Raw genomic sequence first — 11643 nt, 5'->3', positions numbered from 1 at the left:
CCTCGGACAACATTTTCGCTAAGGAAAAAGTTGTTTCAAATCATCTCCCGAACCATCTCTTTCAAGGTGTTACAACATTTTTGGGACACCCTGTATATGTATATAGTTTCACGAAAAGTACTTTCATTCTTAACCGTGTGAATTGAAAACCTTTATTTTGTATTTCTGCTATCGATCTTCGAGCCACTGTGTACGGTATAAGTTCATGGTAACCACTAGAGATGGCGAGAAAAATCACTAACGGTGATCACACAATCACGATCGCAGTCGTCATTAAACTTCGATCACGACCGTGATCCAGAAGCTGGCGTTTCAGGAGCGGTTCATGCTAACCCTTTGCACTCTGCACCAATCTCGTTGCAAAACATGCGAACAGGAATCGCATTACATAAAACAGTTTAACTTTGGAAACGTGTCGTTTTTGCTATTATTAGACTTGATTATAAATTCTTCTAGCTTTCGTGATGCGGTGACACCACTACAAACATAAATCCTTTATGGTGAACTTAGTAAAGTTAGCACCCCCAAATGCAAATTTTGATAAAAATCAAATTACATTCGTTTGTCCACGATTTGTCCACGTTTGACCAACCACAATTTTCATTTGTCCACCTTTCAGAAAAAAGTTACACCACAAACAAGCCATTTGAAGTCAACACACTTGTATAGACCTTTTTTAGGCTTTCCTTAAAAAATGTGTCTTTCCACATTTTGTCCACTAATGTTTTTCGTTTGTCCAACAAGTATTTTCGTTTGTCCACCCTCCAGAAAAAAGATACACTTCAATTAAGGAGAAATTGCCAGCGATACGCTCGGTTGCGGGTCATTTGTGTTCGTTTTATCAATTTTGTAGCTAATTATTTCTGTCTGCGCAGAACCACTAACGTTATTTGTTTTTTCAATTAAAGTTTTCGTTTGTAAAGTAAGGCAAAGACATAGGAAAGTTATGCATAGATTAGGAAAATGTAGTATCGCTACTTACACTTACGTATCATGTTCATCAATTTAATAATTATTAAGGTGAATATGTATGTGATATATACCGTTGGATGCAAATTAACAGTTAAAATGCAGAAATTGTTTGTGTAATGGCTATTGCAGCATTCTATTTATATTTTAATTATTTCTCTTTCAATAATATTCATTTATGAAGTGTGTGAAGTGTATCTTTTCTCTGAGGGATGGACAAACGAAAATACTTGTTGGACAAACGAAAAACATTAGTGGACAAAATGTGAAGGGACACATTTGTTAAGAAAACCTTAAAAAACGGTCTATATAGGTGTGCTGACTTCAAATGGCTTATTTGTGGTGTAACTTTTTTCTGAAAGTTAATCAACCACAATCAGACGCGATCACGAACAATCACGAATCACTGTGAAAAATCATCGTGATTGAGAATGAACGTGATTGAATCACGAGTGATTCAAAAGTAGCAGTCCACGCCATCTCTAGTAACCACGAAAAAAAAGAGAAAATTCGAAACGTGCACGTGTAAAACACAAACTGGAAGATATCCTCGCTCGACGCTTTCAAGGTTCGCAAGAAAAAGGGCAGAGTACAGACGTGTTCGCGATTTTCGCTAGCTCTCCCCATTTTCGTCGCGATCACGGTGATTTCGAGGAGACGAAATTTCCAAGTTCCAACTGTTGCGCAAATCGTCGGGCGCAAACGCAGTTTCGGGGGCGTGGCGAGCAACGAAGGGCTCGGAAGCGGCCGATAACATGCTGTTCTCCATTTTCACTCCCTTTTCCCCTTCGATTTTACTGCCTACCTCCTGGTAGGCAGTTCGTCGGAATCCAGAGCCGTGGATCGTGTCACGAGCAAAACAGAGCCGATGATCGCGAGGGGGTGAAAGGCCGTATCCCAGAAAAGCCCTTGCTCCAGCGTAGAATCCGTCTGTAATCCGAGATACAGAAGTCTGCTTATCGCGACTATCGTTTAAAGCCGTATCACTTGTCTTACTTTAAACTTAAACGGTTCTTTCATTCTCGTTTCGTCCTTTATTCTTGTCGTATATCGTCGCTAGTCAGCTACACACCGTTACACGCCGCGCACAATCGAAACCGTCGTTCGTCTATTTTTCACATTTTCTCGTCGTGCGAACGCAATAACCTAATATCGCGAACTAAAGAATGATGAACGTTGCGCGACGTTCGCAACATTGATCCGTTCTTAAACAGTCGCGTACACTGTTCTTCGACGACGTACGGAAATATTTGGTAATAGAATGCGCCGCACGAATAGAGAACGTCGCGAATGGTGATAAGAACATGTTCTTCCGGGTCCTGGGCTCGAGTCACCAAGCAACACGCAAAGTGCAAGGTGGTTCCGCGGCGATGCACTTATGCGCTATGCGACAATGAAGAAAAAGTGAACAAACTTGTGGGAAAATAAATTTTCGATCGATCGTTACCGTCGAATCCGTCGCCGATCGCGCGGAAATATTCGTAATTCTCGATTTTCCAGCGGAACAGTACCTGAAAACTCGTTGCCATACGAAATCTTGTCATGGTAAGCGATACGAAACGTCAGCTACTCTGATTAACCTTTTCTTTTGCGTTCGTTCGCTGGTTAATTCGTTTACGCTAAGAATAATCGCGACACAACCGCGAACGATTTCGTAAAAATTAGGGTGCAAGCACCGCAATTAACGAATGCCTAGGAAATTCTTGTAACGAGAAATCAAATCATTCCTAACCTCGAAATGACGGCTTTCAGGATGTGTCCGCGTTCTTCGAGGATACTTTCGACGTTAAAGATTGGATCAACAAAACGTTCAAGACCGCCGAGGCAGAGGAAAACAAAGATGTAAGTTGTGTAGCGTTACAATGATCTTGACTGCACCGAACCTCCTACTTGCTCAGACTTTTCGAATTTCAACTGCACTGATGCAGTCAGTAAACTAACGGCTTCCATTGCAACGCGATCAATGACATCGCGTGCCTTTTTTGAAGATTATTTTCTACCGTGTCGCGAACGACGATATGGCCCTTGCGATCAACGAACGGCATAAGAGATCTATCGATCGTAGTTTTACGCGGAAACTGTTACGTCAACAACGAAATCGTCAGTGTACATCAATTTGCACTATTGTTTAAATTAAGGATTATTTAAAATAAAATTACGAAGCTTCCGAGTTCAAAAACCGAGCCAAGCATTATTATTTAACTATATTTAGATCTTTGACTTACATCTTCTTTGTTATACAAAAATTAAATCCATTACCTTGAATAGACAAGAAGTTCATATTTCTTTAAAAATGTTATCGAATTAGGCATTCGTTTCATCCTTGGTAATGAAGTTGCAATTATACGTGCAACAAGTTAATGGAGCTTTAGAGGAGACTAGTCAATCTGTTCTTTCGAGTCTGCCAAGGGTTCTAAGGGATACACAGCTTTTGCAGCAAGAAGCTTTAGCTTTGAGAGAAAAAATGGTTGCTGTTAAAGAAGAAATTGAAAAGGTCTTGTTTTTAATATTCATCAATGGATCACAAGATGTGTGCAAGATATATCTTATACCAATGGTATTTATTAAACAGGTAGAGAAAGACACAGCATCGTCTATGGCAACCTTAGAAAGGATAGATAGGATAAAAACAGACTTGGAAGTTGCTAAGCAGGGTTTACACGAGGCTGACAATTGGAGTGTCTTAGCCAATGATGTTGAGGAGGTATATACGGTAGACCAAAGGAAAGAATGTTGCATAGGTTTCTGTTACTATTAACATTTCAGGTATTCGAGTCAGGAGATGTAGAAGTTATTGCAAATAAATTATTTAGTATGCAGAAGTCACTGGCAATGCTTGTAAATGTTGTTGATTATGAAGACAAAAAGTTACAATTAGAAGGTTTAAAAAATCGATTAGAAGCAATGGCTAGTCCAAAATTGGTTCAAGCATTTACTGCTGCAAATTTGGGTAAATTTGATGAATTACATAACATATTTCGTAATTTTGTAGAATTTACACCTAATGTTTACATTATAAAATGTTTAGAACAATCCAAAGTTTATGTGGATATTTTTAGTAAAATGGAACGTCTACCACAACTTCTTAAGTATTATCACAATTGTTTGAAAGTATCGTTAGCGCAAGAATGGCGCAGAACTATCGAATTGGCACAGGATGAAAATGCAACGTACTGGCTACACAATTACTACGATAAACTACTATCTAGCTGGCACGATCAGGTAGTTCTTTTATCTGTGAATTCGTTATTACTATCTGGCCAGATTCGATGTTATATTTTTTTTAAGTACCATATTTGATAAAGGTTAAGTGGTGTCATCAAGTATTTCCAAATACTTCGATCGATGTTCTAATCGAAGTATACGCCGATCTTCTGAGAAATTTAGATCCAGGCATTCCAGAATGCATAGAAGCAGTTTTAAAGCAACATTCGACTGCTATGCAGCTCTCTCAATTGCTCGAACTTAAACAAATTACAAGACACTTCGCGGTAAATCTCAGCGGTGCGATCGAGGCATCGTCGCATGGAAAATTGGAAAATCAGAAATTACTGTTGCTAGCGCAAGCGATATATGCACCTTATGTACCGTATGTCACGAAATATAATGTTTACGAATCTGCACAACTGGAACATCGGCTTCAGTCTATGGATCGTACACAAGACGATTTAAGCGAAACGATTAATGTTCTTTCTCTCACTATTTCGAGAGTAATGGAATATGCAAGCGAGGCTAATAAAAGATGCAACATTTTTACGGACGGCTGTGGGTATCCTGGTTTATTAAAATCATTGAATGTATGTTGTTTCGAGTAAAATTTTGCCGTGGAAAAATTGTCGAATATGTATAATAAAAATATTCCCTATTTTCATAGAATTATTTTAACAAATATCTTGAAAAATATCAAGCTGCTGTGAGGCAATTAGAACGCAAAAAAGTAAAACACGAGGATTGGAATCTATTTCAAATGTGTCTCACTTTTATGCAAACTATAGGTAATGCATGATATTTTTAGCTACTTTTTATAAATTTACGATCAAATGTATATCTATATGTAAATTAATTTAGGCGATCTTTTGGGCCAAGTTCAACAGTTCGAAAAGTCCTTAGTAATCGATATAACCGAAGCTAACAACAAACTGCAAAGTGCAACAAGTAGTGTCTTCAATCAGTACAAAAAGTTACTTTTAAATCCATCGAGTCAAACTGAACTAGAGAACCTTGTTGCATCTTTTCAAAAAGGTAATACTAACCAAGTAATAATATCAGGTTTCGATTAGGAAGTTACCACATAACATTATCACAATTATTTCCTTTACAGAGGAAAAAACTATTCTTGATTCAATAATAAAGTCCATACATAAACTCTGCTCAGATTTGCATCATGCTACGTACGAAGTGATTTTTGCTCCTATTTTTACTCAATTGTTACTAGTACAAAAGGCACCTGCATGGTCAACAGAATTTAATAAAATGACTCATCTAAGCGCAGATTTACCTGATTATAGTTTTGCACCTCAGGAATATATAACTCAGGTTGGACAATATTTGATGACATTGCCACAGCATTTAGAACCATTCCTGCTAAGAGAAAATCCAAGTTTAACTCAAGCATTAAAAGCAGCAGATCCACAATACGCACAGGGTTTAACCGAATCTGGATTCACTGGTATTTTGTTAGATATTATTGCTAAAGGGATGTGTCAAATGTTTCTAGATCAAACTTTAGGAATTTGTCACTTGAGCTCTGCTGCATGTAAACAACTTGCTACTGACATAGGTGTGTGGAGTAATGCATTATATAAATAAAAAGTAAAATATACTCGTGTTATCAAATTAATCATTAAAACTATATTATAGATTACCTTGGCAATGTGTTAGAAGAACTTGGTCTCTCCTTGTCAGAAAATCTACAACACATGTCTCTCTTACTGAGATTATCACCGGAAGATTATCAAAGCGGCAGCTCCGGATGTAATGCCAGGGTTGTAGCTGCTGTTAGACAGATGCGACATATAACATCTTCTGGTTGACCATACCAAAGGATGGGCAACCAAGATGCAGATCGTATAAATGTACACCAAATACCTGTTGCGGTAACTATAATTCAGTGATTTATTCATACAATCTTTTGTATAAAAGATTAATACATAAACAAAAGTCTACATATTTCGTGTATAAAGAATTATAATACCTCAGTATAAACAAAATATATATTTATATGATTTTAGAAACCATCGTTAAATTTTTATTTTACCAGTTACCTGTAATAGCCCGACGCGGGTGCTAATTCTAATAGATTTGTACTCTTTGTTTTCATAGAAAAATATTCTTTCATCTTAAGTAAAAACATATACTTAAATACTCCTTCCTTTAATGCGCGAAAGATTTAATTACGTAAAATATTTCTATTATCAATTGCAAACACTTTATATTAGAAATATACTTCTTGTTAAAGAAATAATAAGTATATTAGAATCCCCGATTTATTATTCCTGCAATATGGTATCTACGATTATGTTTATTGCATCTTCCATAGATCTGAAATGAGAAGAGTATCATCTCTGTATTTTTACTGATAATATAAAATTGAAAATTTGTTATACCTGTCAAAGGGAGTGTCGTAAGACCATTCGTGGTTGTGTGTTTTCAATGATAACGTTATGTTTTTAAGTTTATTGATAAGTGTCTTATCAGATGACTTAACCATTTTATGAATTATTACTAGAGCCGAAAGCGTGTCGATCTGAAATATAACATTACGTGTAGTAAGTTATGTAGGATAGTAATACAAATAAACAGTCCAAACATACACACTTTTGTATAATTTGTTATTGTTTTTGTTAACACCTGAACACTCAATGGTTGGTATTTTTTTGTAATGAAAATGATTTTCAATATCTTCGTTGCTAAGTATGGGAAATTTGTTATTAAAATATTTTCCTTCGTAATAGGTTTGTTTTGGAGTGTACTAGTCATGTTTATGCTTATACTGCTTATTGCAGTGTTAAGCATAAAAGTTATATATGGGAGACACATTCTCTGGTCATTAAAAGTGCTCTTAACAACAGTAAAATATTTTTGTGTCAATTCATGCAGTATTCTTAAATTCTGTAACAATACATAAGATACTTCAATGCGAATACTACCTTTTTTAAATCTAAAGTAATGGAGTAAATACTTACATTTGTTTGTTTGGCCAGGATATTTTCGTCGCACTTGGTTAAAGTAACCATTACAGTGCATACAAAATTTGGAACAATAACTTTTAACAAATTTGGTTCTTGGTTTTCATAAGCCATTTTGCTAAAATCTAACAACTTCATTGATGCATCAAACGCATCATTTAAAAAAATTACACCTCTTGCCATAGTTAGACATTTACAATATAAAAGTACAATATCACAACATAACTTTGGAGTACTATTGCATTCCTTTAGCAGCAAATTTAACATATGAAAAGTACATTTCATTAAATCTATACAAATTTGATGACTGTCAGTATCCACATCTATGTGTGGTACTATTTCCCTAAGTTAAAAATGCAATGCAAATTATGAAGGTTTTTAAAATACACTTGAAAATAAGTAATTTATTTACATACTTTGTAATCCACAGCAACATTTCCGTAATATATTCGGAAGCATCGAACACGTCTTCCTTATCCAGCATGGAGACCATTGATATGTATTCATTAAAAAACCTCACAACTAAATCTTTGGATATTACGTTATTTATATTGTAGTCGTTCTCTAGTTCTTTATGTATGAAAGTTCTCCATTTATGTAAACTCTCCCAAAATTTGAGTACATCTTGATGATATTTATTCATTACGACTGATCGATATTCATCATGCAGTAAATGTTTTAAAATACGAAGACTTAACTCTAATCCCCTTTCGTTAATTTTGAAGACATCTGAGTCATTACAAGTGCCCTAAAGTAATTGTTTATTAGTGCCACGTTATATTACGAACGTATGCATTACGTAATACCTGTACCTCATTAATTTGTATATTAATATTTAAAGACTCCATGAAAAGATTTGTTAGTGCAAATAAAACCGCTTGTCCTTTATTCCACTTTAGAAGAACATATATAACTGTAAAAATTGTATCATCAGAGATAACGGGATCATACAATTGTTGTTCTAACATCTCTAAAATTTCACTTCTATTGAGAAAAAACTTTGGCGGTATCAAAGAAAATAAAAATATCACTGAATCGTTTACCGGAGTTTCCTGGAAAGAAAATCATATACATAAAAAATATTAATATTAAAGATTAATTATGTAAAAATTACCTTAAAATATGTGAAAAATTGTGGCAGAATATTGGCAATTAATTGTAAAACTTCTATCTCTTCCATAGTGAAATTTTCTTCATCTATGGTCTTTAGATTTGCTACTAAAAGCATAGCAATAACGTCAATATATATTTGAACATCTCTGTAACTATTGGGATCACTCTCCACTTCGTTCACATTTTCTGTTAAAATAAAGATAATCAATTATTCGAATGTAATATTTAATACAACTATATATGTTATTACCATCTATGCAATTATTTTCGTCATTATTCAGTTTAGCTTTCTTGCTACGTGTACTCTGTAATATTTTCGTGGAAGGCAAACATTCCATTTCCTCTTTTATCATAGGTAAAATGGTTTTGATAAGCTTTACAGATACATTCCAGTTTATAATAAATTTAGAATGAAGACAAAATCTCCTAATTGCCTTTATATTATTTCTTCCTATGTAGACAATTTCTTCTGTTATTTTACGATTGTCTATATCGTCTAAAGAAATACGCTTCCAAAGAAGTTTTATTAATTCCACTAACAAAATAGTGTCTTCGGTAGTCTAAAAATATGTATAAAATAACATTCATTATTATCTACGCTTATAAACATTTACACGTTAGCTGAATGCTCATATACCTCTAAACGATCGAGAATGTACGTCAGTGGTACAATATCCCAGAAAGGCATTCCAAGTTGATTTTGTGCATGCCATAGGAGTTCGATTAGGGCTTCTAATACAGATTTATCTTCATCATAAATACTTTGTGCAAAATTTGGTAGAAAATCCCTAACTATTCTGTGAGATCGGTCCTTAATTAATATTTTCTTCAAGCCAATGAAAACGTTTGCTCTCGTTTCTGGGCTACTCGAACATTTTGTATAATTTAGTAATATAGATAACCAATCGCGAATAATATTCTTTGGAACACAGCTCCAATGTTTTTCTAACATTTGAAAAAGACCCTGATAATGTTTGGAGTTGTAAAAAATTAGTGATCAAATAAACAGTTGTTAAGACATATTTAAAAAAGCTTGATAAATCAGGGATAAAAGTTAGCTTACATTCATGGTAACATTGCACACTTGATAATTAGGATCTTTCAAGAGATCAGTTATTGTGTTATAATACTTTTGAAGGTAAACCGTGTTTCTACTTTTTGCAGTATATGGATAGTGTATAGAGTTTGTCACAAAAAGAATTTCTACTGCATTACATCTAATGTAAGAACCAGGAGCCTGTGAAAGAGATTGTATTTATCGTTTATCATAAACTGAATGTATTATTTTTCCATTAATACCTTCAAGTGTTCCCAAAGTAAAGGTTTACATTGATTGTGAATCATTAGTCTTACTGCTTGATTTTTGCTCTCGTGAATGGCAGTAAGTAATGAAAGCAGATTTTTACCAAGCTCTCCTCTTCCTGCTGGATTTCTATGTGCACGGAAACAATGGAAAATAATATCCCTTAGACAATTTTCAGCAATGAATTTTTTCAACTTTGCAGATGCATTTAACCATCCTGTTGTATACAAGTCTGCATACAAAATAATGTCGTTGCGTCCTATATCCTGTAATACTACCTTCACATTGTTATGTATCCCCTAAAAAATCTTAATGTTAATTCTATTTCATACACAAGTGATATAAATATATATAATTATAATCTTCACCAATATATGTTGCTCCCCAAGCGTAAGTAAATATAACATTAGCTTCTGACCTTCTTCAAGTGTCATCACAGATTTCTCACGAACAAGTTTAAGTAATTCTTGTACATCTTCTATAGATTTCAATAACTTGAGTGTGAATCTTATGTCATACAAACGTTTTATGTGTTGCTAAAAAGTCAATCAAGGAATTATTTTAATATCATTTGTATATTTATATTATATCTATTTAATATATAATTACCAATGAAGATTTGCAACCTTTAATGAGATATTTCACTGCATTAATTATCACTTTTTCCTTCCATGCCATATCTAATTTCCACCATTTTTCCAATAGGTAGGATATTTCATTTTTAGCCTTAGAAAGTTTTTACTTCCAATTAATTAAAAAAGAAACAATGTTAAATATAGTGTATTGTAAGAAAACACCAACCTGTTTGTCCTTTATACTTGGTAATACAATGGAATGTAATAACATAATATTTTGCAACAAAATACTTGGTATAAATGTTCGTCTTACAATTGTTTCAAGCGCCATTACAGTTATAGTACGAATCAATTTAATCATAAGGTTATATTCCTGAAATACATAAAATTTGTTAAATGAAGTAAAAGTTATAAATGAGAATAGTTAAGTTTGTATAAATGTTCCTACTTTCACATGTTTATTTTTGTTTTCTGATGATTGCGTACATAATTTTTGAGCTTCCAATAGTATGGCTTTCGTATGTTTCCATAGCTCACAAAGTTCATCTTCTGATAATACCACAATGTTTTTCACATTATGATTCTAATAAAAAAATTCATTGTTAATAGTTTGTGATTACATTATGCAACCATTAAAATATATCTTGATAATCAAAAGTTTGATGAAAGGTTATGGTAAACACTTCTGAAGTAAACCAATATTGTCAATAACAAAGTATAATTCTTTAATATTTATAAATACCAGTTTATCACATATGCTGCTAGCAGTTGCACCTTTGCTTTTTAAAATACGAAACAATACTTTATCTCTCATGAATCCACGTTGTTGCAACATGTTTCTTAAAAATATGATTACGACTCTATTTATTAAAATTATATTTACGTCAACTCTGTACGCATTTTATTATAATCTGAAATAAAAACAAAATATACAATTTACTGCAATCACATTCGATAAATTTTATTCGACGATAATAAACTAACAAGAAAATGCGAATTATTTTAAGTTAACTTATACTTTCTCGCATTGTTATGGGTACATAATTGCATATAACGCGTAATCTGCAAATCCTCGATATAGAGAATTGCAATTTATCCTTAATAAACATACAAGTGCACATGTTTTCTATTGTATGTACACAAAAGCTTTAAAAAAAAAAGACGTACGGGAATGGTGAGAATTTCACTTCGCGCATATCCAATATCATCGGTTTATCATTGCATAACATTAAGTATAATGATAAAAACAATGAACTCTTGCACTTTCGTACGGTATTTATTATAAAACTCAATTTTTATAAATAAAACCTTCACTTATATTTATTACTTCATGAAAATCGCCATATTGATTTAACAGTTCGTCAAATTCAACATGATTTAGTTCAGGTGTTTTTCGAGAAATGAGTTCCCGACGGGAACAAGTACTGTTGCGTGCATTTATAATTATTTATTAAACAATAAGCATAATTTAGGTAGCGTTGTCCGATTTCTAGGA

The 11643-nt window shown here is 33.6% G+C and overlaps 3 protein-coding genes across 7 annotated transcripts in view; 1 reads left to right on the top strand and 2 right to left on the bottom strand.

Moving 5' to 3' along the window:
- Positions 1–3268, bottom strand: part of LOC128877785 (uncharacterized) — a 175466-nt gene extending 172198 nt beyond the window's left edge. Inside the window, exons 1-2 of one of the 3 annotated variants that reach the window (XM_054125296.1) lie at positions 2702–3268; positions 1775–1899 (exon numbers count right to left, since the gene is read on the bottom strand). The gene's annotated coding sequence lies outside the window, so the exon portion shown is untranslated. Of the gene's footprint in view, positions 1–1774; positions 2075–2701 lie in introns of those variants that run through there. The other 2 variants (XM_054125295.1, XM_054125293.1) reach the window with 2 other exon arrangements.
- LOC128877783 (conserved oligomeric Golgi complex subunit 7) lies at positions 2067–6431 on the top strand. The gene is made up of 11 exons (XM_054125289.1): positions 2067–2514; positions 2722–2811; positions 3278–3463; positions 3542–3673; positions 3736–3919; positions 3998–4191; positions 4275–4766; positions 4844–4964; positions 5038–5211; positions 5291–5749; positions 5830–6431. Exons 1-11 carry the CDS (start codon positions 2512–2514, stop codon positions 6000–6002), a joined length of 2208 nt encoding a protein of 735 aa, XP_053981264.1. The 5' UTR covers positions 2067–2511; the 3' UTR covers positions 6003–6431.
- Positions 6373–11490, bottom strand: LOC128877782 (condensin-2 complex subunit G2-like). Of its 3 annotated transcripts, none has more exons than XM_054125285.1 (17): positions 11316–11478; positions 10891–11059; positions 10597–10731; positions 10375–10521; positions 10183–10299; positions 9942–10109; positions 9570–9872; positions 9334–9507; positions 8908–9234; positions 8521–8830; positions 8272–8456; positions 7970–8209; positions 7574–7905; positions 7155–7500; positions 6787–7080; positions 6576–6715; positions 6373–6510 (listed from the first exon to the last, which is right to left on the bottom strand). In XM_054125285.1, exons 2-17 carry the CDS (start codon positions 10981–10983, stop codon positions 6459–6461), a joined length of 3363 nt encoding a protein of 1120 aa, XP_053981260.1. In that variant the 5' UTR covers positions 10984–11059; positions 11316–11478; the 3' UTR covers positions 6373–6458. The 3 variants fall into 3 exon arrangements, with proteins under 3 accessions (XP_053981260.1, XP_053981261.1, XP_053981262.1); XM_054125286.1 differs by lacking the exon at positions 11316–11478 and adding an exon at positions 11133–11285; XM_054125287.1 differs by lacking the exon at positions 6787–7080 and having other exon boundaries at positions 11316–11490.
- Between the last annotated feature and the right edge of the window lie 153 nt (positions 11491–11643).

The sequence above is a fragment of the Hylaeus volcanicus genome, chromosome 6, assembly GCF_026283585.1.
Source record: "Hylaeus volcanicus isolate JK05 chromosome 6, UHH_iyHylVolc1.0_haploid, whole genome shotgun sequence".
In the NCBI taxonomy this organism is placed as follows: domain Eukaryota; kingdom Metazoa; phylum Arthropoda; class Insecta; order Hymenoptera; family Colletidae; genus Hylaeus; species Hylaeus volcanicus.
This window is presented reverse-complemented; position numbering and strand designations above follow the sequence as displayed.

Coding starts and splice junctions, on each gene's coding strand:
- LOC128877783 (XM_054125289.1), top strand. Junction 3,920..3,997: donor ATTTACTGCTGCAAATTTGG/GTAAATTTGATG, acceptor TAAAATGTTTAG/AACAATCCAAAGTTTATGTG. Junction 4,965..5,037: donor CACTTTTATGCAAACTATAG/GTAATGCATGAT, acceptor AAATTAATTTAG/GCGATCTTTTGGGCCAAGTT.
- LOC128877782 (XM_054125285.1), bottom strand. CDS start 10,983: ATGTTGCAACAACGTGGATTCATGAGAGATAAAGTATTGTTTCGTATT. Junction 10,522..10,596: donor ACAAAAATAAACATGTGAAA/GTAGGAACATTT, acceptor TATGTATTTCAG/GAATATAACCTTATGATTAA. Junction 9,235..9,333: donor TGTGCAATGTTACCATGAAT/GTAAGCTAACTT, acceptor AAACATTATCAG/GGTCTTTTTCAAATGTTAGA.